Consider the following 17,011-nt stretch of genomic DNA (forward strand, 5'->3'; position numbering starts at 1 on the left):
AAATCTTATATGCATAACCATCTAAAGAGTAACTTTCTTGGTTTGTTGATGTCATCAGGATTGAGCGTCCTTTTCAGGATTGGGGTTATGCAAGACATGGACCTACAATGTAATGTGGAATCCGAACCATCGTAGTGAGTTCAAATTTTAATGCTCTCCTATTCGAAATACCGTACACTAAAGACAGACCTGTTAGCCACTAGAGAAGCGGCAAGGGATGCAGAGTAATTTGTTTCAATATAATATTATATCTGAGGAATACGTCTATCATTATTTAGAAACATCGTTATTTTATTATACACCAATTATTTCCAACTGGTTAATGAATGACCTAGAGAAGAAGACGAGGTAGGGAAATACGATAAACAAATATAGGCAGTATACAACCAGTCGTAAACTTACAAGTATCGTTATGTCTAAATTATCGACTCTACCATTGATGTCCCGCTATCCAGTTCCCAGGTATATACCTATTATTCATTTTCTCTCTGTGGTTTGATGAAAATGGGAGGAGAAAGCTGTGACATACAGAGCATACAATAAAAAATGACTGGTATTTTACAAAAAAATGTCTTTCCCTATGGAGAAAATCTCGTACAAGTACTTAAGTATGGAGAACGCCAAATCAACTAGTAATTTCATCCCACAACACACTATATAAATTGATATGTTTCCGCCCTCCTGTTTTATATATCTTAGCTTTATAGCTCTGGTACCTACTCAGCTTCGAAATAATATGAATACTTGGGTGCAATCCCGGGATAGAAAAGGGGGTCCTGGCGTGGTGTTGACCACCCATCTCCAATATGGCCGAGATGAAGAAAGTGGGGAGCGCTATATCCACATCCCTCTGTACATCCATTCATAACATGCGACTTCACACAAGAGACATTCTCACTCCCACCATTGATCATTATTGTTTCAAAACCTATACAAATGTACCGTCAGAGCAGTAAGTCGTTGTTTTACTTTTAAAATTAAGAACAGCGGGAGGGAATTCCGATTAAATGGTAACCTGTGGGACAACGAAACAAAGTTGGAAAGGTCGCAGTGTACACAAAGATTACGTGTGTTGTTGAATTTGATCGATATCACCAGAGTACATTGGGGGCAAATTACGTATCAATCGGAGTTGTGAGTCTGTGCAACGCGGCTGTCTGTCCGTCTCGTGTCTAATGCTACCTCTATAGAAAAAAATACCGCATTTCTGTTCTATCAGTGTCCTTTGTGATATGTGTGTTTTTAAGAAGTGAAGTATATTCAATACAGGAAAAGGTTGAAATAGTGCTCATTTACGCAGTTGGAGTGATTCAACGAGAAGCAGCAGCAGAAATCACAGGTGTCATCCAAATCAGGTAGCACCGTGCCACCAACTCATTTCGATACCGATGACACGATTCAACAACATAGGCAGTGCGATGAACAGCGCCGTAATAAAAGACCACGAAGTGCAACTTCCTACACCATGAGTATTGATGTGAAGGTGTTAGTCTGGAATGTGCCTTCGGAATTTTGTCACGTGAACAATATCATTCTTACGAGATACGCTTTATACAAGAGTTACGTGGGGATGACACAGATATATGAGCATAGTACTGTGAATGATTTTAGCAGACACAAATGCAGCATTCTAATCTGGGGGCTGACGTATTCAAAGATGAAACTACTTCCCCTTTTAACGGTACACTCAACAGACACAACTCTGTGTATTGGTTTATTGAAACCCTCACATAGCTATGGAATCTTACTATAAAATTGATCCTCAAGTAAATGTGCAGCCCGTAAGTACAGTACGGCAATGTTTTATTAGGTTCTCTTTTCCTTTCGGACAGATTAACATACATTTTTCTTTTTAACATGGTGGTATATGTAGGTCTTTTAGAAGTCGAGTTAAGTTTTACTATGTCCGAGTAAACTCTAACAGGGACTTCTATTTTGCTGCTGAATTGATCCGGCTTCCAATTTAGAATGGGTTAAATCATTGCGTGAAGGCTGCTTTCCCCTCAGGAAACGGATCTTCCTTAATATTTTTTGATATGTCCCTTCGGGGTCATGAATAATAATCTTATAATTGAAAGCAAATGAGTTAATTTCGATGCAAGGGCCACTTGGCAATAACTTTCCCTTCTTCCTTTTTTCAGCATTAGAGCCGGTTAAACATGTGGTGGTGTTTAGAAGTGTTTAGTGTAGATATATAGAATTTGAACTTCTGTAATAGTAAGTAATATATGTGTAGTTTTGGCTTATTGTGATGAAGCATGTAGGTATTGATGTGTGCGAGAGTGTCATTAATTTGTTTAAGGACAGTGTATTGTTGGTTCTTAACTATTCATCTCTTGTGACCCAACCTAATAAGTAAACCCGTTCATAATTAAAATCTATCGTGATCTTGTATCATTATTTCTTAATATACCACATGTAGTTAGGTTTCTAAAAGAGTACAAAGTACCTTTCCCAGTGCAAAATTTATTTTATATTATAGCGTCACCTCACGCCAGGTAAACAATCGCCCGTCGTTGGTGTTTTGTCCCCGGAGAGTTAAGACACTAGTCGATCTCAAAATCACCCCTTTTTCTTGATTATCTAGAAAAATGTGGTACTTAGGTCCACGTGAGTAGTCTAATTAATAAAATACTACTAGTTACTATACTGAAAAGTGTAATATATCATGTAGTGTAGTGATTAAATAATAAACCAAATTTAGCTTAGCGTTTGTCGTTAACTACAAGCCGTTATACATGACAGTATTCCATCGCCAGATCATAGTTTCAAAATTTTCCTTTCTTTGCCTTCCGTAATTAATCTCATTGTTCATTTTCACAATACAAGCACATTTATCAAAGAGTACAGTAAATAATATTGAATTTTACTTGTTTATATACCATCATTAGGCTGTGAAGTGTAAATATAGGGTGGCTTATATTGGAAGAGTTTGAGTCTATTGTCATGCGAGTTTCCATGTCAGTGTGCGAGAATTTATTTAGTGGCATATAGATTTTAATGTATAGAATGTGACTGCTTTGAACAGTCTTGGGTGTAATTAAAGAATAGGGTGTCTAAAAATGAGTCTATGATACGAAATGTGAATAAATATAAGTGAGTAATATATATATATATATATATATATATATATGGTGAGTGTAATTAAATGGTAAGACATCTTAATATATAAGCCCAGTGTATTCGTTTGCCACTTATGAGATAGTGATTATATATGAAAATGAATGTTCATGCAGTGACCTCTACATCAGAATTTCGTATGGGGAAGAGTGTTGTGTAGAAATGACAGACTATGTTTTCACTTCATGGCTTATCGATCAACCGTAATCGTTTAAATTGAACCGAAAATTGATTAATTGTAATTTCTATACAATTCTCTGCTTTTACATATTTTAGAAGTGCAAGTAAACTTGATCAGTAAATACTCGTATTTATCAACAGCCCACCTGATCTGACGATGTGAGTGCTGCTTATGTAGTAAATGTTTAAGTGTAGTTCAAAAGTAACTACGAAACTGTTTAGCTGTTTTCACTTGGTACAGTTTAAGTATACTCGTCCAATCTTATATTCGTGTCAGTATTTGGTTACTTTGAGATTTTTTCCTTTCAACATCACTTTACTGAGTTCGTCACTGTTCATACAGGTGACGGGATGAGTAAGAGCGAATAGCATAGTAGGTTTATTACAGTACAGTCTCATTATCCTGTACCAGGATGTCCATGTCTCCCGTCAACATATCTTCATTTTTCCTTATTTCTAAAGGATTTAGTAATCGAAATTAATCGATATCTCAAGATCTTGCGAATCTTGCGGACTGGGAGCAACTGGCAAAATTTGACTTATATTAACTTGCCAGTACAAAATTACTTTATTTCATTTTTATTTATTTTGGCTACTTTTGTTTTAGGATTTTCCTCACTTATTGAACTATTTCTTCATACTTTAATTTGAAATTTTCTCAGTTTCTGAGAGAACGATATTTTTCTGTATTAGAAATTTCTAAATTAAGAGACAACACCTACCGTCCGGTACTTCCGGAATCTCCAATGGCTTGGCTGGATACAGTGTGCAGTAAAATTTCTATAAAGCCCTTGTCTTTGTGAAAATCCCGTTCTGTTCTCGCACTTGGAGATACATATTTTAGGCTACGCATTTAGTGAGTCACTTGTTTAGGCATATTAAAACATATAAATTTGGCTCTCAAGTCGACGAATGTCGCATGTTTAAATTCGGCCACTCTTCCTTGTAGTATTTAGTGTTCTATCTTATTTCCTCCTTTGGCGCGGCTCTGTTTTTCTTCTCTAGCTATCCTATTTCTCTTCTCTAAGATTTTTTCTTTCCAACCTCCCCCATTTTAACTTGACAATTCTTAATCATTTAACGTACCTTATTTGAAGTTGAATATTCAATTGAGATGTTGCAAGATATAATTCGTGGAGTTATTTACTTTTGTTAGATATCAAGGGACCGACTCCATTGCTATTCGACCCGCTGTACTTGTGAGGGATCGCCTAGTATATGATCTAACTTTGATGCCGTTTCGTCTACGATTTTCTGATCGAAGTTTACATTTGTGACACTCATCGTTACCATTTTGTTTCGATACAGTACCATAGAGATGAATTTTTATTGTAAATAATATGGATTTACCAGTATTTGTTGAATTTTGAGGTTTAATTATCTGGATGCAAACTGTAAAATAAAATTTTAGTATCGTAATTCAGTTTAGGTACCTGCCTTAATACCTTGAATGTTGATTGTTTCGAAATCGTTAAGGATGTAAACGTTTAAAATATCGCGCGGTTATCCATTGTATGGTTGAATTTATTTAATTGTATATGATGAAGTTGACAATCCAAGGATTTTATTGAGCGGGGTAATCAATTTAAAATTGTAAGAAATGGTTAAATGTATGTGTATTGAATTAGAGGCATGTAATGAATATAAGTGTGATTTTGAAAAAGAATCCTTGAAACGCTTTGATTAATGTAAATAAAGCGTCTTGTTACCTATCCCGAATGGGTAAGTTTTTTTTTGCCATATTTTCATAACTTCGACCATTGTAAAACGCAAATTTGGAACATACCGCCCTATGTTTAAACATCATTCTTAGTTTTATAATGTGATTAACTTATTAACATCTAATATCATCTTATTAATTGCATGTTGCATGTAAATAAGGCAGGTTATCATGATCCGAAACTATCATCAAGTATATCTTTAAACCAATGAACCTGGAATCTTCCCATATATTCGTATCTCCATTTTCCCTTGTCATATACAAACCCTCGAAACCCAAATTGTGCTCCATTTTAGTGATCGTGGTCTTAATGCGAAAGTGATTAGCAACATCTGTATTATCATACTAATTATCCTTCAACTGTTATAACGAAAACACCTACGAATTCATGAATGTTTCGTTTTCTTCAAATTGTACGAATATGATTGTAAAATGTGTGTATGCAATATAACTCAAGAGATATTGAGTTAAAGAAATAACATATTAAGTAGTGAAATGAGTGATTTAGTCAATTTAAGGTTAATGACAGAATTCTAGTCTTTCTTAATTTACGAAAGGATAAAAGTATATATATATAAATAATTCTATAAACTGAGTGTGGTTTAGTCGTAAAGAAGTAAATATGATGCCATGTGTATACTCAAATAAAGATGAGTTAAGTGCATGGACGCCGAATAGGTGAAGTATGGATACGTAAAATAAAATGTTATCCGAAACGACGAGAAAAGACTCGTTTGACAATTTTTTCTGAACAAAAACTTTCTTAATATGCGAGATACGTTTTGATATTACCAATGTTTAACTTGTGTTTTAATGTCGAGATTTTTCCAACCTTCTTTTCCCTCCAACATTGAATTTAGATTAACATAATTTAACATGCTATGTATATTATATATATACTTTTTGCATGTAATTCATATTTTCCTTTGTACTTATTCTTAATAGGTGTAATAAATGTTACCAAACTGTAGCTAGGGAATGGTCTCTTACAGAGCAAATCTTAACCTACTTACCTGTATCAATACGTTGTCCTGTATGTTAGTGTGTGAATGAGTGATACCTCTAGTTTTAAGTGGTAACTTCTATGTTAGTATAGAATAATAACATTTATTATGTACGTGTCTTACTATAGCATGTGTATATCCGATTCATAACCGAGGTCGTGAGGTAACAAATCCAAAGAAATCCGAATCGGCTCTGAAAGGCAAGCCGAAGCAATAGAATAAGCTGCGGATAAGGACAATTTCTTCAAAATTTCAAGAACTTCGATTTGTGGAAAATATGTGTATCATTTGAACTTGTTTTCTTTCCTTGACTAACTCATACGTGTGTTCGACCTTTACTACGTGAAAATCAATTACTGGATGAAAGGTGTTTAATGCTGAGAAATAACAGATAAATGATTAAATTAATACTTCTCATCCTCTGTGCAAGGTCAGGGTAATCCCAACTAAAGCAGTTACCTGGATCCAGGTCAGAGTAGTATGTGGTAACATGTGTCTCATTAGGAATAGTTCAGAAGTGATTCTTGAATAATGAAATGTGAATATGAAGCACCTTCCAGCATCTGTTCAAATTTCCCTACTATATTTCCATAATGATCCAGTATTTCTTCATTTCTACTTCTTTCTCTTCCTCTTTTATCTTCTATATTATCCATAGAATATCCAATATTCCTTTTCTGCAACGTTTTCCCCTGGTATTTCCCTTCCTCCAACTCAATAGATTTCTCTAGAATACCTTTCTAAACCTCCTTTTTCCTTCTATGCTCCTTTTCCTCTTCCTTCTCTCCCTTCTATCTCCCTCTTGACTTACTATATCTCTTTCTCAGTCTTCCTTATTTTCAATAAAACTGAAGGAAAGTCGTGATTGGGAATTGTAACTATAGGCACAGTCAATAAAGTCACTTACATTTTCTCTTCGGAAGTCCAATATTAAATAACTAATGATAATACATATATAGAAATGAACGACTTCGCTTTCAAATGCTGTGCGAAATGAACTTAGTAATGACTTTCAGTGATTTTTTTCTTTTTGCTAAAACAAAAAACAATAATTGCTTTTTGAGTAAGGTTCATTTTATGAAAAGTATAAGCCTGAATAATGTGCAGTACTTCTTTCTTTCCTCTTCGTTTTGCGGATGTTAAACTAGTTAGTTGTTAAATTTTGTCTTGCTAAAACTTGTTTTTCTTTTATACGTATATATTTAATAATCAGAAACGAGTCTTGAGATAAATTGAACTGCTTGAGAAATTAGAACACAAAATTTGACTATTGAACAGCAAATTGTGAAACGAAAATACTTCAGACTGATTTATGCATTATATTATTATTATTATTTTTATTTATTATTATTATTATTATTATTATTATTATTATTATTATTATTATTATTATTGTTATTATTATTATTATTTGGTATTACAAATCAAAATACTGCGTTTTTGCATACTAATACCGTGTGTCCACAAAAACATTCTCTTATTTGAACTGATTGCACAATGAAAACGTTTTCAATATTTTTGTAAGGTGTCAGAAGGTGTAGTAACTCAAAATATTTTTGTTTCTTTCCTACAGGTTGCATCATTTACCCATTTTTCCGCTAGAGGACAGTAAATTCAAGATGGCGCTTTCCAAACAGCAACTCAGCTGGTTTGTGTTAGAATTTCACACAACGGAGAGTGTTGTGTTTGTTCAACATGCGTTCAGACTCAAATTTTGTGGAACCACCTTCGAACAAGCCAATTTTGAAGTAGTACAAGGATTTCGTCGAAGAAGGGTGCATCTGTGACAAGTGGAAAGGACACTCTGGCCAATCAACAGTCCCGCTGCAAGTTGTTGATCTTGTGAGGAAAACCTTTCTCGGGAGCCCTAAAAAGTCAGTGCGCAAAGCGAGCAGAGAACTGCAAATCCCAAAAAGCACGATTAGCAAGGTATTATGAAAACGCTTGCACTTTCATCCATCCATCCAAACTGCAATTGGTGCAGAAGTTGAAACCTGAAGCCCATCCAGGGTGACAGCAGTTCGGTTCGGATCTTCAGCAGTTACTTATGTTTGCTGTGTGACAGGTGGGACACATATTAGGTGCCTGTAATAAGCATATATCACATGAAACTTCACATGAAACTTAACAATTTATCACATAAGTTGTTAAGAGTCTATCCAAAAAATGAACACAATATTCCCAAGGGTGTTCATTTTATAACGAAATAAAATCGAGGAGTGTTTTTGTGGACACTCTGTATTTATGCAGTGTAAATTTGTTTGCCTTCTGAGTGGTATGTAAGAACTAGTCTTATATTAGAATTTTGAAAATCATGTACTATGGATTTTCATTGTGCATATGTCTAGTTTAGAATTTACTACGAGAATTTTTGATAAAATATCGGCATTAATAATGTCTTGGTTTGGAGCAGGATACTAAACTCAACTTCTCTAGTCACAATTTGTACAAATAGAGCTGTCATATTACACGACGTGTAGTAGTACCCGAAGTACTGGCTCTTTAAACAGTGAAGACGATAAGGTATGTGTGGTCGAACTTTGGGTCGATAATAATCAACCTTAAAGAGTCCTGAAAATGTAGGTAGAATGAAAGTAACAATCAGAGTAATCTCTTGGTCGGTTGCGTTTAGAAGATTCCAACATGAAATTAATGCGCTACTAACATTCAATTGACGATGTGGTTCTACTGCGACTCGTAATGTTCCATAGCTGTTTAAGTAAAGCAGGTTCTCGTTCTCTGCTTTCCGCTTATCTTTCCGAAGAACAGTGTTCCATTTCTTGGTTTCCTTATATTTCTCACTTGTCCGGCTTTGTGATTTATTACTTTATTAGCAACTAGCGGAGACAAGTCCTTAATCCCACTCAGACGGTTAAAGTCACTATTGGAAGTTTGAAATATGCCTTGTTCTTTAATTAAAATTTAGCGAATGACACTTGTCTTTTCCACCATCTTTTTACTTACAGAGGCATAAAGCTCTTGCCATTTTGCTTTAAACTTCTTTCGAGATACTATAGAAAAAGGTAAAGAACATCACTGAACGAATAAGTGGTAAATTAATGAAAAAATAGAAAGTATAAAGTATCAAACTCAAATAATAAGAATAATGATAAGAAATAAAATTATAAAATATTTTCTATATTTTATCTAAAGTTATTTTTATGTACTTTCTGTAAGCAATATGTTAAATGAAACTATGGACACACGCACAGAAGCAGGGAAGGATGGGTGTACATCTATCTTAGCAGAAGAACATCCACCGATTATCAACTCTCCAGACCCCACAAACCACAGGCAAGAACGTGCAAATGAAAGGGCGATCAAATGAATTTTAATGAAACTGGTCTCTCAGACCCAACCTCTTCCGCGCGTTCAGAGTCCGCTGCTTAAAGGGGGATTTTTGTTTTCGAAAGAACACTACTTACTTTAAATTCTTTGATTAAAATCCTGTTGAAATTAACTTCTCTACAACTAATATTGAAAATAATTTTGTGTAAATAACTTCTATATATCGTAAATTAGCACCTTTTCAATGAAATTTAACAATAATTTTAATTCGACAAAAGATCAGTTTCACCAGACATGCAGCCTTTCTTACTTTTCGAGTGGGTACCGGAGTAGATCCCGGTGGACGAGTATTTAGCGCATAATAGTATTTCAGATTCCACTTTGAATTGAGAGCACATAACATTGTATAGCCTCGGAGCTGTAAAGGGACGCTGAACATCGATGAACACACAACCGAATTAAGCAAATATGTATACAAGACTTCAATTTTTATATGAAAAAGTGTCGATATTCGCATGTTAAACATCATTGAATATGTTTTGGTACAAAATTAAATGGGTAAGATCCTTTCTAATAATAAAGGGGACCCGACTCTTCTATTTTACCGATAAGGGATGTTTCTGTACGACAATTTTTGAAAAGGTTGACCTTTCCATAGCTTTTTACCAGGATAATCTTCACTGAAGATTACGGAATGGAAATACGAAACTCTCTACTATAGTCAAACTTAACGGAGGATCTTTAGAAGACACTCACCAGGATTAAAAATTAAAGTGAAGTAAACTGTACACAGATACAGAGTAGATGCTCATATACAATGGAAGGAATATAACGTTGCTTCACATTTTAAGAAAAAAGAAAATAAGTAGAAATTTATACACTAAATGTTACATCAAGCATCCTTAATTTTCTTTTACGGTGTTAAATTCCAATAGTAAACACCATTAAGTACAGAAAATAGTAAATAATCAATACATTTTCAATTTTTTCCCAGATTAAAGAAACTCATTTTTGATATTCCCCCGGTGTTTCATTTATTTTATTTTAAATTTCGTTTCAAACACACTGACTGCGTTCATCGTCAGTGTTTTATTAATTCCTCAAATTCTCCCAAATTAGTAATTCCTCAACGCCAGAAATTAGTGAAACTCTGATGATGAACGTAGTCAGTGTGTTTGAAACTTAAGCTAAACAACAATAAATGGAGTACAGATGGAACACCAAAAAAGAAAAAAAAGTATTTAATTACAGATATCTCCGTGAAAATTATGTACAACATTCCAAGCTTTTTACAAGTGCTAGCAATTGGAGAATTAACGCTTATTCATTAAACAGAATCTTTATGCATTATGTTGTTGCCAATTTGTAAGGTTAGTCATCTTAAATATCATAAATATATTTCTGTTTGTATACACACTATTTAGCTATAACAATTTTTGATATAACATTTAATTATTACCTGGTTCCTTCTGAGTATAAACACAAATTATTATTGTGGTACTAGTTTTTAATGATTAAACACATGTAGCCGTATATCTTGACTTATTCTTCATTACATTTACATCGTAACCATAGCAACTATATACGAACAATTGACAGTCGAAAATAATTTACATATATCTCCTTTCATTATATAAAATTACTCACATAATTCGCCTCTGATTCTTTTTCTTGTAAATTGGCACAGGTAAATTTTATAATATACAACGTTATCGTTGTAAATGGGGCCCGAATGCGGACTTCCGTAGTAGTTTCATTACAAAGGAAAGAACCCTGGAATGACAACTTTAAGACATTTACTTTTTGAACAGCCCCTGTATAAGTACCATCATTCTAATATAAAAATAGTTTAAATATATATACAATACAATACAGTTTTTAAACGATTTCTTGATATGAAGTACAAATTAACAAATCTTCAATGAATAGTTTAGAAAGAAACTTTGCAACAAATGTACAAAGAACAAATTCAAATGGAATCATTGTTGAAACAAATCCCCTAATGAGCATTTTTTTACCATTTTTGTAATTATGGGTGAATTTATAAAAGATATGGTACATTAACATCAAATAAGACACATAATTCTAAGATATATCAATTGAAAACGCAATGACAAAATGGCACGTCAAAAACAATGAACTAAATTACATATTTATATATTCACTTAACACTTCATTTTTTTTCTTTTAAAGAAAGAATTCCTTTGTTAATTGGTCTCAATATTAGCTTGTGTCATGACCTCAGAAGGGATTAAAGTTCGAACTAAGTCCAACCACCGTTTTCTAGTCTTCTCAGTATGTTTCCACAACTTAATTTCATCGATGTTTCGTAATCCTAAAGTTTTGCCTATCTTTATATCCATAAGTTCAAATACTTTAGGACTAAATTGTTTAGTGCATAAATAAGGTCCGGCATACAATTCACAAAACTTGTATATCCTCTTTAATGCGGCGTCACTTTGAGGAAGTAATCGTACAAATTAACAATTCCTCAAATTAAAGTTATAAAAGGAAATTGTAACTAAACTATAAGGAATAAATTCAATAATATTTTCAGTTAATTGCCATAAATTTACTTCGTCAATATTCCGTAAATAATGAGTTTTACCCATAATCAAAATATTTCATAATTACATGTTTTTCGACTGAAGAACATATTAACCATAGACGTAAGCAAAGGTCAATTTAATACAAATCCATCGGACGCCTTTTTGGATAGTTCAAGTTATACGTTCGAAGGGCTCACTTAAACAACATTGTATCCCACAACCTATAGTATTTCCATGACGATTAGGCACAGTTACATTATTTGGATTTCTATTTACAAAACTTCTGCCCTCTGCAAATCGATTTTGTGAAAATCTGCAATAATTGTTATTTCTGTTGAAATTTCTATTGCCATTTCTAAAGTTTCTAATTCTATTTCTGCAACTAGATTGTGTTTGATTACCGGTACCATTATAGTTATTCCCTCTATTATTAAAAACAGTTACATTAGAATGATTCTCGGGTTGTACATTAATATTACTAACAGAAGCATACTGAATTGTATTACGTCTAGAATTAACCTGACCTCTATCCTGGATTCTATTATTATTATTATGAATTATTGACTGACTTTCAAAGCTTTGAACAAGCATGATCAAATGATTGAAGCTAATACTCTGTGCAGACATTAACAATTGTTGTAACCTGTATGGCAGCAAAATTCGGATGGATGCTATTATACGGGATTCAGGATAAGTAGGATTTAGAGATCTTAGCTCATTGTACGTTGATACCACAAACTCAGTAATACTTCCATGGAGTTTTGGACTATAAGATTTGGTTCTTAAAATGGCGTCTCTGTTTGCAATCATGAAATCATTCTCATAATTTGATAATAGAGAATTTTTGAAATCAGAATATGTGTACAAACTGCTCCTGATAGCTTTATACCAAGTTAAACAAGGCGGTACAATACATGTGGCAACAATTTTAGATATTGGGACTCGTCTATACCTATCAGCTCGCATTCATCTTCAAACTTTTCAAGAAACGATCTAGCAGGGATATCCTCAGGTACGCCACTAAATCTAGTAAGTGACTTAATCTCACTAAATCTTATGCGTTTACCTGTATTGATATTCGTACGCCTGTTAAAATTACGTCGGGATGACTGTCTCCCTCTTCTTTCTGCATCTGTACTTTCCTCTTCACCGCTTGATGACGTGTTGATTTTCACTAGTCTGCGATGGGTACGGTTAGGTTGACGATTAGAAAAGGCAGAACGTAGTTCGTTCCTATGTCCATCCTCTTGTGATGTATCGTCAGGGATACCTTTCTCTTCCAACAAATGGACCTCTTCCTGTAACCGCTCAATATGGTTCTCATGCACACATACTGTGGATTGTAGATCATTTATTGACCCTTGAAATTCATTGACCTTTTTCCTATTTCTTCTAATTTTCCGTCATATCGTTCAAATCTGGTGATAATGCACTGATTCATGTGAGCAAGTTCACTTTGAACGGCTTTCCATTTGTTTTCGTGTCATAGTCCTATTTGTTCAAACTTCGCCTCGAAATCTTGCGTTTGTTGGTTGATCTTTTTCTCAAGATCTTCCTGGAGCTCCTTAATTTGTTGACTTTGTTCTTCCTTGAGTTCCCTAATTTGGTGGGTGTGCTGAGTCTGACCTTCCTTCATTTGTTGACTTAATTGTTTTAACATATCCATAACTTGATTTATAGTTACAGATTGCAACATGGTTTCTTCTGTGCTATTAGTCGTAGATATATCGCTATTCTGTACATTAGCCATATTTACCCTTCGTTCTATCTTTCTTCCACTACGTAAACACGTGTATTGAATATTCATAAGTCTCTTTAAGGCCTATGTTTAGCAGAAGGGGTCCAGCTCTTTTCTCTAAAAAAAATATTACAATTTTGGTAATTTCTCTTCACATTCGGTTAGTTTAGAGTAGGTTAGGTTAATTTAGGTTAGGTTAGGTTAGTTTAGGTTAGTTTAGTTTGTGTTATATTAGTGTAGGGGTCCCGGATAATTTTCCAAAAAATGATAGAATTTCGCTTCTTTCTACTAATATTAGTTTAGTTTAGGTTAGTTCAGGTTAGCTTAGGTTAGTTTATGTTAGGTTATGTTAGATTTGGTTACGTTATGTTACGTCTAAGTACTTGCATCATTCATTTCTCCTGTAAATTTTGTGTTTTTTGTGTGCTTCTGGACCCCTTGTACTAAACATACTCCCTCTTTAAATAAACTTATAACCCCGTCTCTACTGATCTTCAAGACTGTACAGGGTCCCGGGTTACGTTGCACCATAAAAATGTAAGGTTAGTCATCTTAAATATCATAAATATATTTCTGTTTGTATACACACTATTTAGCTATAACAATTTTTGATATAACATTTAATTATTACCTGGTTCCTTCTGAGTATGAACACAAATTATTATTGTGGTACTAGTTTTTAATGATTAAACACACGTAGCCGTATATCTTGACTTATTCTTCATTACATTTACATCGTAACCATAGCAACTATATACGAACAATTGACAATCGAAAATAATTTACATATATCTCCTTTCATTATATAAAATTACTCACATAATTCGCCTCTGATTCTTTTTCTTGTAAATTGGCACAGGTAAACTTTATAATATACAACGTTATCGTTGTAAATTCCAGATAGCCATTTCTACACTGAAATATTTGCTAACGTTATAACAAGATTAAAAGGAAAATACAACTTGAGTTCTTAAAATTATTTCACCTCACCCTAGCATCTGGCTTACAAATCTAGTACTAGGGGAAAATTGAAATTTTAAAGCTGGCAGTCATATTTGATTCCCGCCTACTGGTCAAAACAAAAGGTTCACATAACGGAGAAATTGCACGAAATGAATAGGATGAAAAATATCAAGCATTTTCCACACAAGAACAAACTCCAATTAATATGTATAAAGCTAACACTGAATTCAAAAATACAATGGGCAAACATATTTATAATTACTTGTCACAGCTTTGCTTCGCTTATCAATACAAAGTTAACTTAATTACAATAAAATCAAAACTTCCATATTATATTCAACTCCACAAAACAGGATAATTTAATAATATATGTGTGCCAATATTAATGATCAATTACCACAAAATTGTACATTAGTGTGTACTGGTGTGTATAAAATGAAAAACAAAAATATGGCGGTAGAACGTAGAACAAAAATTCAAACTATCATGACAATGTATACTTTTAAATAGGAAGCCTTTGCCACAATATTCCTTAATATAAATATATCTTTCCTGATGCCTTGAGTGTATTAACTACATTGTTAAATGTTAACTGATCTATAAGTAATTAATGTCTTATATTGAACATTAAATAATAATAATAATAATAATAATAATAATAATAATAATAATAATAATAATAATAATAATAATAATAATTATTATTATTATTATTATTATTATTATTATTATTATTATTATTATTATTAGAAAAAGAACACAAAGTATTCTTTTTAAATATCAAGATAGAACTGGCATAAATTATAATGAATAATTCGACGTATTAGCTAAGTCCCCGTATGATACTGACATAGAAACGGTTATCAAAATTTTCACGTCTTTTTTCAAGCTCAAAATTATCATGCAATGAACGAAAATAAAGTCGAAAACTGGAAACTAAAGAATAGAAAGGATCCAGGTTCCTTTACTGGGATATTATAGAAACAGTTATAAAAGAAACATGGTCTAGAATACAAATATAGTTTACACTGTAAAACATTTTTCTGTATGAGTCCAATTTTCATAAAATGCTCAGATTAGAGGGGATGCAAACAAGAAACAAGGAGAGTAGAGATTTCTCAAGGGATTTGATCTTCGAAAATTAACAATATAGGTCTACCCCTTAACTAAGACATATCTCCAGGGATACGTTTACGCACCTACGAAAACATTCACCTTGATCTACCCCCCCCCCAAAAAAAAAGTGAGTCCAAAGTTGTATGTGCACCGCTGGACTAAGACCTTTCCAAAATTTGAGCTCGGTCTTAACCTTTGATAAGAGTAATTTGTTTTGGCAAGTGCAGACCCTTTACGGGTTAAAGGAAATTTTGTAAAGTGGTGAAAATTACGGCACCACTATTTTTGTTTACATACTGTATATATGCAGATAAATAGATATGAAGAGAGAGAGGGAGAGTGACTTCTGGTATATTGAATAGAATTAACTAAATAAGATTCATAAATTTTGGAAACATGATCCTTCGGAGTGAGGTAAGGGGGAATTTAACTTTGCTACATGTTTCTTCCGAATCGAACGTAAGGAATGGAAGTTGGTATATAGTACTATTTTGATACAAAGAACACGAATATATAATTGACGACACATATTTCACAAATTCCACCCAAACAATGAGAAGAAAAGTCAATAAAACAAACTCATTCTGAGAAAGTGTATTAATTTGTAAACATTACACGTAGAAGCGCGTAGGAATTTTCTGCGTTTTCCTCCCTTTGTTATAAAGTGGAGTTTCTTAATCTAAGGGTTGCGACCCCTAAAGGGGTCGCGAATGAAAGCGAGAGATAAAGGTAACTAATGTGCAGTAGTGGACAACTTATTTTTAAAGATTATTTTGAATTTCTTATTTTGATATACATATTTTTATATCCACATGTATTGTGAAACTGTTCTTCCTATTCCTATATAAAGGTTAAACACATACAGTATGTAACTTCAAATGATAAGCAACAGTGATCAAAAACGTTATTACAAACCTGGAAATACTTATGGGGGGGGGGGTCGCTGACGACAGGACGTAATAAAAAGAAGTCATGATATGAAATAGGCTGAGATATCCTGGTATATAAAAAAATAAATTCGTCATTCAGGTATTATTAAATAAGGACTGAGTCTATCTAAGACGTGAATCTACAATTTAAGGTGGAATCCGAACTATTCTAATGCGTTCAATTTAAACTCTCTCGCATCTGGAAACAAACACGGAATCCCTGCGCCAATAATGAATGCTCTGGAAACTAGACCAGTGGGAAGGGCTTATACAGTGAGAAGAGAGACACCACATTTTGAATGAATGTGTTCTTCAATAAATAATATTCGAATAGATTATGAACCTCACAAATTAGAGATATTGTACCGGAATAAGCGGAAGATGAATTGAGTATGTCGGAATCA

General features: G+C 33.4%; 1 protein-coding gene across 1 annotated transcript in view; it reads left to right on the forward strand.

The window, feature by feature from the left end:
- LOC145662107 (uncharacterized) overlaps positions 1 to 9,602 on the forward strand; it is a 121,914-nt gene extending 112,312 nt beyond the window's left edge. The window contains exon 2 of the mRNA XM_081727440.1: positions 7,598 to 9,602. Within this exon, the coding sequence (XP_081583566.1) occupies positions 7,598 to 7,811 (214 nt within the window). The 3' untranslated portion in view covers positions 7,812 to 9,602. The remainder of the gene's footprint in view (positions 1 to 7,597) is intronic.
- Positions 9,603 to 17,011: the final 7,409 nt, after the last annotated feature.

The sequence above is a fragment of the Thermobia domestica genome, chromosome 10 (assembly GCF_964235325.1).
Source record: "Thermobia domestica chromosome 10, izTheDome1.hap1.1, whole genome shotgun sequence".
NCBI classification, from domain to species: Eukaryota; Metazoa; Arthropoda; class Insecta; order Zygentoma; family Lepismatidae; genus Thermobia; species Thermobia domestica.